The 15048-nt window shown below is 30.0% G+C and overlaps 1 protein-coding gene across 3 annotated transcripts in view; it reads left to right on the top strand.

Moving 5' to 3' along the window:
- The first annotated feature begins 7694 nt into the window (after positions 1 to 7694).
- LOC111375224 (phosphomethylpyrimidine synthase, chloroplastic-like) overlaps positions 7695 to 15048 on the top strand; it is an 11424-nt gene continuing 4070 nt past the window's right edge. For all 3 annotated transcript variants that reach the window (XR_002699278.1, XR_002699277.1, XM_022998022.1), the window contains exons 1-5: positions 7695 to 7790; positions 11811 to 12120; positions 12301 to 12428; positions 12718 to 13544; positions 13745 to 14427. Coding sequence is in view for 1 of the 3 variants with exons in the window: in XM_022998022.1 (XP_022853790.1) it covers positions 11813 to 12120; positions 12301 to 12428; positions 12718 to 13544; positions 13745 to 14425 (1944 nt within the window). In the remaining 2 variants the exon portion in view is untranslated. The remainder of the gene's footprint in view (positions 7791 to 11810; positions 12121 to 12300; positions 12429 to 12717; positions 13545 to 13744; positions 14428 to 15048) is intronic.

Here is a 15048-nt window from a genome sequence, read left to right as displayed (position 1 = left end):
CATATGGAAAGTGCACCCTGTGTCTAGAATCCAATTTTTGTCAAATTCTTTCTCAGACACATTCATGACATGCAAACTATCAAATTCAGAAACAATAGCAGCATTATCAACATCAGAATTGTTCGGGTCTTTTTGTGTCCTTTTCCAGTCGAAGCAGTCTTTCTTGAAATGTCCTAACTTTCCGCAGTGATAACATTTCTTACCGCTTTTATCTTTAGATTTAGATCTCATTTTAGATTTTCCTCTCCCCTTCTTGTTATGGAAGTTAAATTCTTTCTTTTCAGGTCTTCCCCTAACAAATAGACTCTCTTCCCGGGAATGAGTTCTGTTGTCTCTTTTTAATTCAAGTTCTCTTGATTTTAAAGCATCGGAAACAATAGCTTGAGTGAGAGTGTCCCTATCATATTTTATGGCTTTTTTCATTTCTCTATAAGATTCGGGTAAAGAGTTTAGCAATATGACAACTAAATCCTCATCGTCAAATTTTTTATCATTATGAGCTAGACTCTTAACAATTATGCTAAAGTCACTCAAATTCCCCTCGACATCCTTCCCCGGGTTCATCTTAAAACTAAACAACTTTTCCAACAGGTATATTTTGTTAGGTAAAGTTTTAGTTAAGAACAAGGCATCTAAAGCAGTCCACAAAGTTCTAGCAGTTTTAGCACTATCAACTTGTCTCACAATGTTGTCAGATAGATGCAAAATTATAGAACTGTAAGCAATTTCATTCATGTCTTCAATTTCAGTTGGTTTAGCTTTTAACTCATCAGAAAATGTAGCAGGATCATCGAGAGCTTTAGCAACTCTCTGTTGGACCAAAAATGGCCCTCATTTTCTGTTTCCATATCGAGTAATCCCCCTTTCCATTGAATTGCGATAATTCGACCCTTGAACCCATTACAGATTCTGTAAAAGAGTGGCATGTACTCGTGGACAAAACAGAAAAGGTTTTGAAAAATTCTTTTCCAGATGATCAATATAAAAAATATGAATGCTTAGTTAAAAAACAATTTTAGAAATGAAACACAACAATGACATAATCTGTTCATGAAACACAGGTATATAATGCAAGTAAATATGCTTCCAGGTTACAAATTAATCCCAAAAATTCAATCAACGGAATTCACAATTAGGCAACCAAGCAATAATCATGCATAAACCGGTAAAGATACCAAACCTAACTTAACGGAGAGTTTGGAATAATCTTACCAAACTACTGTTGAAAAACAGTAAATATACCACCAAGTTTCTGAACCGAATTGATGTAGACGTCAAGCCAGGGGCAAAATCGTCCAACTTTTTCTGTAAGACCTGAAACAGAAAACAAATGATATCAGTGCATTCAGGAAAAAATAGGAATCGCGATTTCCTTGGAGGTTTCGATCGATTTTTTGGACAGATTTCACTCCTCCTTGCTTTGATACCAGTTTGTTGAGATCCTTGGGGTTCAATCAAACAATAAACATCAATCAAAAAAAGATTCCAAGGCAAAATCAAGGAATATAAAATGGAACAATAATTAATTAATATAAATAATTAAATTAAATAATTTAAACGAACAATTGAAGCAAATAAATGAAAAATAATTGGAATAAATAATTAATTTAAATGCACAAAAATAAATAATGAACATTTAAATAATAAATAAATGATTATTTAAATAATAAATGAAAAATGTAAATAATGAATAAATGTTAATAATCAAAATATGTAATTAAAATTTAATTGAAATAAATTTCTAACATTTAAAATAAATAATTAAATATTTACGTTTACTTGGTCAATAAATAATTTAAATAATCAATCAATATAAATAATTAAATCAAATAATTTAAATTAACAATTGAAACAAATAAATGAAAAACAATTTGAATAAATAATTAATTTAAATGCACAAAAATAAATAATGAATATTTAAATAAAAATTAAATGATTATTTAAATGATAAATGAAAAATGTAAATAATGAATAAACGTTAATAATCAAATATCAAATATGTAATTAAAATTTAATTGAAATAAAGTTCTAACACTTAAAATAAAAATTAAATATTTACGATTACTTGTTCAATAAATATTTTTATTTTTAATCAATCAATATAAATAATTAAATCAAATAGTTTAAACGAACAATTGAAACAAATAAATGGAAAATAATTGGAATAAATAATTAATTTCAATGCACAAAAATAAATAATGAACATTTAAATAATAATTAAATATTATTTAAATGAAAAATGTTAATAATGAATAAATGTTAATAATCAAAATATGTAATTAAAATTTAATAGAAATAAATTTCTAACATTTAAAATAAAAATTAATTATTTACGATTACTTGTTCAATAAATAATTTAAATAATCAATCAATATAAATAATTAAATTAAATAATTTGAATGAACAATTGAAACAAATAAATGAAAAATAATTGGAATAAATAATTAATTTAAATACACAAAAATAAATAATGAACATTTAAATAATCATTTAAATGATTATTTAAATGATAAATGAAAAATGTAAATAATGAATAAACGTTAATAATCAAATATGTAATTAAAATTTAATTGAAATAAATTTCTAACATTTAAAATAAAAATTAATTTTGTCGGAGAAGACGATGAAAGTGACATCCTATAAAAAATATGTTATTGACGTGCCAAAGCAAATGGTTAGCAAGAGGACGAGATTGCTGTCACAACACATTGTTTCTCCGTGTACGATCAAGGCAAAGAAGAGAACATCCGTCGACGATACGTTGCCCAACCTCTTCCGTGAATTTGACCCAGTGCGATTGTGGAATTTCGCATTGAAGTTAGGGCTATAAATGGATCATATATATGAGTCGGATCTACTCAAATCCGATTCGATCTGTTAAGAATAATTATCCTATTTGATCCGATCCAATAATCCAACAAATATTTGAATGTTAAATTCATATCCGATTAACTATGTTATCAGATATTAGATCCAAAATTGAAAAAATTAGAAAAATAAAGATTTTATTTATTTTTTATTGAAAATCATAGTCTCAACAAGATTTTAATTAATTATTTATTTTAAAAAATATTTCAACTAACTTGATGGGCTCACTTATTTTATATATATATATATATATATATTTATTTATATTTAAGTGGTGTTCCTTTAACTCATTTCTAAAGAAGACTCCTTTTGAAATGTTTTAATAATATCGGATTGGATCGACCTATATTTATATTTTATTCATTTAGTTAACAGATGTCAGATTCGAATCTCGATTAGATTATCGAATTAAGACCCTAAATCCATCTCTCACTAATTTCATCGAATTCGGATAAGATTTTTAGATCAAATTGAAGTATATTGAATTTTTAGCATCAGACGTAACGTAGAGTTGATAAACTAAATACACATTAAAATGTAAGCATTTTTTTAAATGAAAGCTTTCTTTTATGTACATTATGATCCGTAGTTGTAATAATTTAAAATGTAAGCATTTTTTAAAATGTTTATAATACTTTAGTTTTTATGTAATTGTATAATAAATAACTAATTATTCTTAATTACATATATAACACACTATAAATAAAGAAAATTGAGGAAATCAGTGACATACGATTTAAGTAGATATGAAATAAATAATATACGTAACCAATTAAGATAATTACATATTCGTTGAGTCAATTTTCATGTAATCAATAACATACTATAAATAGAGAAAATTGAGGAAACCAATAATATACTATAAATAGAGAAAATTGAGGAAACCAATAATATACTATAAATAGAGAGTACATACGATTTAAATAAATGTTACACATCCGTTGGGTAGAGAGTAACATACTATAATCGAGAATTTCCCACTCGATTTCATTTCGTAGAGGAAATGTATTTTCGACATTCTTGAATAATGTTCGATGTCTTGAAATGTGACCGTGCCTAATGTTCGACTCCCATCTCTATTAGATATTCTCATACATAATGTGATTTATGTTTTAGTTAAATATTAAATAAATAATATAGGTAATCAATTAAGATAATTAATTAATGAGATATTTAAAGAATAAATTAAATTTGGTATTAATTTTGTATTCGAATAAGTGATTAATTAAATAATTAAATAAAGTAAAGAAATATTAAATAAACAATGTACATAACCTATTAAGATAATTAATTAATGAAATATTTAAAGAAGAAATTAAAATTAAATATTAATTTTTATTGGAATAGGTTTTAAAATAAATAATTGAATAAAGTAATTAAATATACATAACAAATTAAGATAATTAATAAAGAAATATTTAAACGAGAAATCAAATTCAATATTGGATAATTTTTCATATACTAATTCATAAGGATGTCCATAATGAATATGTGAAATTTTATGAGCGAAGGATCGAAAAAATTGTTTTTCAACTCTTCAATAATATTATGTCACTTGTACATTATGGTATAATATTTTTATTTAAGCAAGCAATTAAAATAAAGTAATTAAATATTAATGACTAATAATATACATAACCAATTAAGATAATTAAATACTGAAATATTTAAATAATTAATTAATATTTAAAAATTAAATTTTTATTCAAATAAGTGATTAAAATAATAATTAAATAAGGTAATGGAATATTAAATACATAATATACACAATTAATTAAGATAATTTATAAATGAAATATCTAAATAAGAAATTAAATTAAATATAATTTTTTTATTTAATTGGCGATTAAATAAATAAATAAACAAAGTAATTAAATATTAAATAAAGAATATACATAATTAACTGAGATAATTAATTAATGAAATATTTAAATAAGAAATTAAAATAAATACTAATTCTTTTATTTAAATAAGTGATTAAATAAATAGTTAAATAAAGTAATTAAATTTTAAATGCATAAAATACATAATTAATTAAGATAATTAATTAATGAAATATCCAAATAAGAAATTAAATTAAATATTAATTTTTTATTTAATTAAGTGATTAAATAAAATAATTAAACAAAGTAATTAAACAATAAATAAATAACATACCTAACTAATTAAGACAATTAATTAAAGAAATTTTTAAATAAGAAATTAAAATAAATATTAATTTTTTTATTTAAATAAGTGATTATTTGAATAAAATAATTAAATATTAAATAAACAATATACATAACCAATTAAGATAATTAATAGAAAAAATATTTAAACGAGAAACCAAAGTAAATATTAATTTTTTTTTATTTGAGTAGGTGTTTAAAATAAATAATTAAATGAGGGCCAATTAAGATAATTAACTAATGAAATATTTAAAAGAGAAATCAAATTAAATATTAATTTTTTTATTTGAATAAGTGTTTAAAATAAATAATTAAATAATTTATTAAATATATATAATTAATTAAGATAATAAATTAATAAAATATTTAAATGAGAAATCAAATTAAATATTAATTTTTTATTTAAACAAGTGATTAAATAAATAATTAAATAAAAAAATTAAATATTAAATAAATAATATACATAACCGATTAAGATAATTAATTAATGAAATATTTAAACAAGAAAATAAGTTAAATATTAATTTTTTTAATTCGAGTAATTGTTTAAAATAAATAATTAAATATAAAGTGAAAAGTGTTTGGTTTTTTAATTTGTAACTTAAGGATATTTTTGTCTTTTGAAATAGAATTCTATCTTTGTAATTGTACAGAGGAAAATTCTATTTGTACATAATTACTGAACATAATGGTGTCCATAATATAATGTAACAATCATCCGATTATTAATATGCAAGTGTGAGATTTGAATTAAATGTTGGATCCAGTGCCACGTTTAATTATGAATACCATTATGTAGACAATTATGTACATATATCACTTTCCTTATATAAATTACTTAAGGACATTTGTCTTTTACTCAATAAAAGGCCATTTTGATGATTGACAAAGTTTTTTGGTTAAAGTGAAAAAATGGCTAAATGACTTGTCCAAACTTAAAATTACCCCAATAAAGAGGCCAACCACGGTCTCTTGCGATCCTGTCTCTTGCTAAGCCCTTGTTTGCCAATCATTTTTACAATTTATTTCTTTCTAAAATTTATTTTCAATCATGATAAAATGTTCCGCACTTAAATGTAAATTGCATTCTTCAAACAAATCGCTATTCAAAAATTTATTTATTTTTAATCAAAAAATTCTTTTTAATGAATGTCAAACAAAGTTTAAATATATATCAAATCACTTCGGGGGTACGTTTTAAATGCCACTTTTTATAATGTCAAGATTTAAAGTAATGTGATTTTTTGGTTTTTTGTTTGGTTGTTTTTCCCCCTGAAGTTAAATATAATTTTCTAGTCAAGACATAAGATTCACTTGACCATCAACGTCCTTGTTTGTCATTCGTTTATCATTTGTTTATTATCGATCGAATCACTTTTTATTTATATATTTTGTAAAATTTATAAGTATTATTCATTTGCTTACTATTTATTTATAATTTAAGTGGATTATAAATAACTTTCAAACTTTTTTGACTTCTAAGTCAACATTAATTACATTTCTTTTATTGGCGCTTTTAAAATTGTGGCATTAATTAATAAATGAAAACATTTTTTTTTTGGAAATTAAAAAAAGAAGAAGAGAATAATCTTTCAGCCTGGAGTGGACGAATAATAATAATAATTCTCATTTAAACATGACATTTCGCAGTGTTTGACCTCAAATTAAATATGAATAAAGCCACTTAACCAGACTTAAAAATAAGGAAGAATGAGAAAGACTAATTTGATGGCAAATGATTTGTGTTTTTTGTTTTAATTTTTCCAACTGCTCAATTACGCGTCAACATGCGTCCCACCCGTCTCTGAACCTGTATGTGTAGCATGAGCCAATTTACTTTTTTTTTTAAATAAATAAATTAATAAATAACCTCATAAAGAGTTAGAAAAAAGAAAAAAAAAAAAAAGAAGAGCTTGCTCAGTTAATAAAAAAATAAAGAGCTGGAGTCATCATGGATCGAATCAAGCCGTTTGGTACTTCGTAAAAACATGAATTAATTGATCCAATGGCCATTGAACTTTGGCCCATGTGTTTGATTGGTTACTGAAGTCTAAAATGTTGAGTTTTGATCGCTGAATTTATGCCCATATCTTCAATTGCTTACCGAAGTTTAAAATGTTGAGTGTTGGTCATTGAACATTGAAAAATACTTAGATTACTCACTAGTATAAATGTTGAACTTTGAAAAATATCAAATTTTTAGTAAGTAACGTACAACATTTTTCAAAATTTAATTGCTGAAATTTGATATTTTAAATTTTAGTCAGTAATCAAAAATATGAATCTAACTTCAGTAATCAAAATTCGATATTTTAAACTTTAATGATTAATAAGAGACATGGACTAAGTTACCATAGGAACAATTAACTCTATTAGGGTGTGTTTGATTGACATGAAAAATATCATCTAAAAAAGAAAAAGTTTTCCATCTTTTGTGAAAAATAAAAACCACCTCTACTCAAGGAAAATGTTTTCCTTAAAAACAAGAAAAATTAGACATATTTTCAAAAGTCGAAAAATATTTTTCATGAAAAAAAATAACAATCAAACACTTGAAGTAAGAATTTGAGTAAAAAATTGATATTTTCCGTGAAAAATAAATGTAATCAAATACAGCCTAAAAATATTCTAGCCATTGGACCCATCTAGCTTCCGGAGTGTGCTATAAAATGCTGATACGTAGATGAAAACTACTGTCTTCACATTCATTCATTCTGGTTCCCATCGAGCGATATAGATAAGATCGAAATTGAGGTTACGGTTTCCTTCTCTCTTCTAGCTTATCTTCTCATTTTCGTTTACTGTTCTGCGCTACTAAGATTTTGTGTTCAATGTGCTTAATTATGCAAGTTCATGCTAAGCTTCGTTTGATCCTGTTCATTAAATCCGTTTTCTGTTTGTTCTTTTGTTTCTTCATTCAGTATTTTATTATTATTTTTTTCCAATTTTTGGAGGTTGAAATCACCGTCAATCACCCAGTTTACAGTGTTACATTTTCGTCACTATCTTTTTCCAAATTATTCATGAGATTTTATTTGTTTTTATTTTTACATTTCTTCTATGTTGGTCTCGGTTTGCTATTATAAATTTTTGTGACCGGTGGTGGGGGAGGATGCTGCACGGAATTGGGGAAGAAATTTTAAGATTTTAAAAATATAAGATTACTCCGACAAGAAACAGTAGCTTATGAACCTTTTGAACACCTACTTAGATAATTAATTTGACAAATCAAACATATACCTTTGCCTCCAAAAGATAAAGAATTCCAAGCCTGGTTTGGGTTTCAATATCTTGAGTACATTAGAAAAATACTTTCCAAATTCAAAATGATAACTGTGTACACATTAGACTGTTTAATTTGTGTTTTGTTCCCTTCTTAAGAGACTAATTTAGGTCGTGCATATTATACCCGAGTTAAGTGCACTTGAATGTTTGGACATTCTCATTCGCCCTTGAGGTCAGATACATCATTTACTATCCCATGATATGGGATCAATGAAAAAGATGTAACAAAATAACACATCAAAATGAAAACATAACCTCCTTGGTAACTTTAGTTTGTTTCCGGATTATAGAGAATGAGATTAATGACGTAATATGAAGTAATGAAGATTTCAACGAGAAACAAGATTTAAAAGTAAAAAAATTAACAAAGAGAGTTAATCGTAGAGGAACGATATATATTAACTGACAATATGAAGAGAAATATAAGAACTTATCAATTCTTGCTTGAAAAAAATTGAAAAAGTTCACTACTATTTATAGGTACATGACATAGCATAAAGATGGAAGTAATGTGAAATAAGAAAAGAATATATTTTCATAAAAATCACGTGAAATATAAGGAAATAATTTATTTAAAAAAAAAAAATCCACCCTAATTTGGGTCACAAATTCAAGAATCTCTACCTTGACCCAAATTCTGGTGCACGAACGAAACTCCAAGATTTCAAATCTGTCTGCATCGAAATAGCTAATCTCATCAACACAAGTAATCAAAACTCTCTAAGCCAAATCATCGTCCTCTGCAAGGTGTCCACAAGCGACACCTGAACCCAAATTCTGGGTTCCCAAAATTTCACCGAGAAATTACTATCGATCAAACAGGTCGAAACACACACTGTAGTAGAAATCATATCACATGCTGGGTTAGAAGGCCCATTGCTAGAACTGTCGCCTTCAACGTCTCTAAAAGCATCCCAGATATTATTGACACCATGGTACCTACGCTCCATGAGTCCAACCCCAACAAATGAGCACAGTGTATCCGCTGAAATTGGTGGCAAAGCGGAATCACTAATGCTCCTCTGAGCAATGTTCTGAACCGACCTAGGGCCCGTCACAGAAGTTACTATACCAAACTGAATATTCATCACGGTACTGAACTTGTCCCGATGTCTCTTAACTGGTCCCGCGTTTTCTGCAAGATGTATAACTAAGACTTCTTCCATCCCTCCAATACAACCTAGACACCCAGTCGGACCTTCAAAACTCCTCCTCCACCTCCACCTCCACCTCCACCTCTACCAAAGAATTTATACCATTTTGCATCTAGAGTACTAAGTGAGATGAGATCTCTTTTCAGGTTTGGAGCATGTCGAACTTATCAATTGTTCTGACTGTCCCACCCTGCAACTTTAATCTGACTCGACCGATTCCATCAACACGTCAAAATTGGTTATTTCCTATCACAACTCCACCTTGCTTGACAGCCTCATATGTCTGAAAGAAATTTCGATTAGAACACATATGATGCGAACATGCTAAATCGAGAATCCACTCATCGTCAAGCCTAGATTCCATGTTAGATACCACAGTCAACATTACATCTCCGTCGTCTGAAAAATTCTCAACTGCATTTGTTTCGTCCGAAGTCGAAGGTTGCGCTCCACGATTTGCAGCTAAATCATAAAGCCTGCAATTTATCACAATCCTTCCGAATATGTCCCTTATGTTTGCAGTAGAAGCAAAACAAATTGTTGTTATTCTTTGATTTGTCCCTTTGTCGAGAGATACAAGAGCTTTCTTATTCCTCGATGTAGTTTCAACCAAATGGTTCAACTTCTCCTTTGAGTGCAAAACATCATAGATGTCGTCTATAGTCAGAATATCCCGACTATACAAAATGATGTCCCAAAACGACGCACAAGAGCCAGGCAGCAAACATAACAGGATCAAGGCAAGATCCTCTTCATCATACTTAACGTCCAATGTTTTCAAATTTGCGATAATTTCCTTGAACATGGCAATATGGTCTTCAAACGACTCTCCTTCCGCTATGCGATGGGATATAGTTTCTGCTTTAGAGCCAGTTTACTGATAAGAATCTTGGTCATACATAACTGCTCCAGTTTCAACCGCAAAGCAGCTGCTGTTTTTTCCTTTAAGATATCCTGCAAAATATTGTTGGATAGATGAAGATAAATCAATGACAAAGCCTTCTAATCCCTCCGTTGTTTCTCTTCCGTTGTCCAATTAGCTGGCATCTTCTTAAAGTCCAGTAGCGCATTGTCCAAATCCAATTGCGCCAGAATAGTCCTCATTTTTACTTGCCACAAAGAATACCTTGTATTGCGATCGAGCAGCGGAATGTCATACTTCATGGTAGTCATTTATGAAAAAACCTCAACCAATCCTTAGAAGAAGAACCAAGCTCTGATACCACTTGTTGGATCCGGAAGGATTATAGTGAATGAGACTAAATGATGCGATATGAAGTAATGAAGATCGCAACGAGAAATAAAATTTAAAAGTAAGAAAATTAACAAAGAGAGTTAATAACAGAGGAACGATGTATATTACCTAATAATATGGAGAGATACAAGAATTCAGCAATTCTTGCTTGAACAAAACTGAAAGAAAATACCACTATTTATAGGTGCATGACATAGCATAAAAATAGAAATAATGTGGAATAAGGAAATAATATATTTTTATAAAAATTATGTGAAATATAAGGAAACAAATTTTCCCACATGAAAATAAGGAAACAATTTATTTCAAAAAAAATAAAAAATAATAAAAAAAATAATAAAAAAAATCCACCCTAATTTGGGTCACAAACCCAACATAGTTTAGCAGTCAATGGTCATGGATCAATTCTAGTTGGTTCACTTGTATACCCCTATTCTCAGTGTTCACACTCTAATTTAGCAAATCGACTTTTCAAATGAGTTCTCTCTAGAAAAATTTGGAGTGTAGTTCAAGGTATTATCTTCAGGAGTCTTTAGGCATGCTTATGTTGAAGCTTTTGATGGTTGCTAATTTATCTAGCCAAATGTGAACAATGCCAGAGGAGGCCTGAAGAAAAGCCTCCTTAGATCAGAGTACTTCTTCTGGCAGTTTTTATTTGCATTATCAAGAGTCAGTTTTATTTTACAAAATAGTACGAAATGTATGTGTATGTGTAGAAAAAGACTAGCAGCATACATTTGTTTGCATATAAAGCATAATGAAATAAATTTAAGTAGTAGGTTGAAAATTCTGAGATGGATTTTCAGCGAAGATTCATCTTTGCTATCATCATCCCTTTTGGTTGGAACTCCGATAGGTTGCATTCATTGCTTTGATTAATGGTTGAGAAATTATATGCATCAAAGATGATTAAAATGATATATGAGATATTTCATCTACACGGTATGATCAAAATCATTACATTTTGGGTTACTTTGTTCTTCAGATTATAGTTTGAAACCTCCTAATTGTGATTCATGTATATGGAATTAATTCGTTAAATATTGACTATCTTGTTTCATATCCTGATTGAACTTCCAGAGATGGCTGCTATGCAAACTACTTTGACATCAGTTGTTGGAAATAATGGGAATAACTCTGCTCCCTTGAAGTTTCCTAACAGTTCGTTCTTGTCTGGGATTGATGTGACTGTGCACATTGCTGGCTTATGGAGAAGGGGCATGTGGTCCTCTTCTTTTTCAGGCCCCAAAGCTACATTAACCTTTGATCCCCCTACTACCAATACAGAAAAGCCTAAGCAACGGAAGCACACAGTTGATCCTAATGCTCCTGATTTTCTTCCGCTTCCATCCTTTCAGGAATGCTTCCCAAGAAGCTCTAAAGAATACACGTGAGTTCTGCCAAACTATCTGCGTGTTTGTGGTTTCAAAATTTTCTGTCATCTTATTTACAATTTCCCACTTCACAATTGCACACAGACATGCTTGAACAGAGATCCGAGCATGCGTACATATGTTTCTCTCTTGTGTGCATTTTCTCAGATGTTTGATCCTGTGAATTTGATTTTCAGGGAAGTCATTCATGAGCAATCTGGTCATTTGCTCAAAGTTCCATTTCGACGCATCCACCTAGCAGGAGATGAACCACATTTTGATACCTATGACACAAGTGGTCCTCAGAACATAAGCCCTCGCACTGGTATGCGTATGAAATATTCCACATCTCTATTTCTTTACTGTTCTGAAAATATTTAGATATGCAAAAGATTCTAGCTAGGTTATTTATTATTGATTTCTCAAAATAACTTATTTCTGAAATATCATCACTGTCTTTCTGGAAGTGTATCTTGATCATTGACAGATGATATTACTCTAGCATTAGTTTTCTCATTTCTGATATTCCTTCACTGCATTTTAAGTTTATTGTTAAACTTTCTATTGCATTCTTCAGCTTTCTTATATCTATTAGGAATGTTGTTGTTAAACAGGACTCCCCAAGTTGCGGAAGGAGTGGATTGACAGGAGGGAGAAGTTGGGTGGTCCTAGGTATACGCAGATGTTCTATGCTAAGCAAGGAATTATAACAGAAGAAATGGCATACTGTGCTGCTCGTGAGAAACTTGACCCAGAATTTGTGAGATCAGAAGTTGCTCGTGGTCGTGCAATTATTCCGTCTAACAAGAAGCATACAGAGTTGGAGCCAATGATAGTTGGGCGCAATTTCTTGGTGAAAGTGAATGCTAATATTGGGAACTCTGCTGTTGTGAGCTCCATTGAGGAAGAAGTTCACAAGCTTCAATGGGCAACAATGTGGGGTGCTGATACCATTATGGATCTCTCAACAGGCCGTCACATCCATGAAACCCGTGAATGGATCCTTCGTAACTCTGCTGTACCTGTTGGGACTGTGCCCATTTATCAAGCATTGGAGAAAGTGAATGGCATTGCAGAGAATCTGAATTGGGAAGTTTTTAGGGAAACACTGATTGAACAGGCTGAGCAAGGTGTGGATTATTTTACAATCCATGCTGGAGTCCTGCTCCGGTACATCCCACTAACAGCCAAACGAATGACTGGAATAGTTTCTCGTGGGGGATCCATTCATGCCAAGTGGTGCTTAGCTTATCACAAAGAGAACTTTGCTTATGAACATTGGGATGAGATACTGGACATCTGTAATCAATATGACATATCTTTGTCAATTGGTGATGGATTGAGGCCTGGGTCAATATATGATGCAAATGATACTGCTCAGTTTGCAGAGCTCTTAACTCAAGGAGAACTTACCCGTAGAGCTTGGGAAAAGGATGTACAGGTAAAATTTGATTCACATTTTATAATATATTGGTATATAATTGTTCCCTAGTAAATCCTGAATATTCCCCTATTTCTGAAAAATCATATCATAGTTTTAACTCACTGTGGCGCCATTTTTTTTTATGTATCCTTCATGTATTAGGAAACTTCTTTGTCTGCCTACCATTGCTATTAAGATTGTATTATCTATGCGTTCAGGTCATGAATGAAGGGCCTGGCCATATCCCAATGCACAAGATTCCTGAGAATATGCAGAAACAGCTGGAATGGTGTAATGAAGCACCATTCTACACTCTTGGACCTTTGACAACTGATATTGCTCCTGGATATGATCATATTACATCAGCCATTGGTGCTGCCAATATTGGGGCTCTTGGCACAGCACTTCTTTGTTATGTGACTCCCAAAGAACATCTTGGTTTGCCTAATCGAGACGATGTGAAGGCTGGGGTTATAGCATATAAGATAGCCGCACATGCTGCTGATTTGGCAAAAGGTCACCCACATGCTCAAGCTTGGGATGATACACTGAGCAAGGCTAGATTTGAGTTCCGATGGATGGATCAATTTGCTTTGTCACTGGACCCTGTGACTGCATTGTCCTTCCATGATGAAACCCTACCATCTGATGGTGCAAAGGTGGCACATTTCTGTTCTATGTGTGGGCCTAAGTTTTGTTCCATGAAGATTACTGAGGATGTAAGAAAATACGCAGAGGAGCATGGTTATGGGAGTGCAGAGGAAGCGGTCCAGCAGGGTATGGCTTCTATGAGTGCTGAGTTCCTAGCTGCGAAGAAAACTATCAGCGGGGAGCAACATGGTGAGGTTGGAGGAGAAATCTACTTGCCTGAGGATTACATAAAGTCTATGAAGGGCTAAAGGTGAGTCCTTAAGCTTACCTTCCTTTGGCTTAGACAATCTCCAACACTTGGCTAACTAAGAAAAGATGTGTTTTTAGAAAAAGTTCTTGAGACTGTTAGTTGACCTTCTTGCTAAATGGTATTTATGGAAACTTGGCGAGATTGGAAGTTGAGTTGTGCACCCTTTTTTTTTTTTTTTTTTTTTCCCTTTTTTTTTTTATTTCTTGGCTGATAAATTTTTTTTTTTTTTTTTTAGATTGTGTTAAAAAAAGTGACATTCTGTCACTTTTACATTTACACAATATTTTTTCTTTCAAAAAACTTTTTTTTGAGTTTCTCACCTTTTAAATTTTTGTCACTTTTTTATCTTCTTAAAAATGTGACATGATATGTGACATTTTCCTAAGATAATCAGCACGTGTATTGTCCTAGACATTCTAATTATGTTAAGAATCGTCACTATGCTCACGTGGATTGTCCTGGACACGCTGATTATGTCTAGAACATGATTACTGGTGTTACCCAAATGGATGATGTTATTTTGATGTTTGTCATTTTTTTTTTTTTGAGTTTGTGTCACCTTTGTTTTTTTTTTTTTTTTTTTTTTTTTTTTTTTTTTTTTTTTAATATTTTTCACTTTTT

This window comes from Olea europaea, unplaced genomic scaffold (assembly GCF_002742605.1).
Source record: "Olea europaea var. sylvestris unplaced genomic scaffold, O_europaea_v1 scaffold1351, whole genome shotgun sequence".
Classification (NCBI taxonomy): Eukaryota; Viridiplantae; Streptophyta; class Magnoliopsida; order Lamiales; family Oleaceae; genus Olea; species Olea europaea.
The sequence above is the reverse complement of the archived record's forward strand: the minus strand, read 5'-3'. Positions and strand labels throughout refer to the sequence as shown.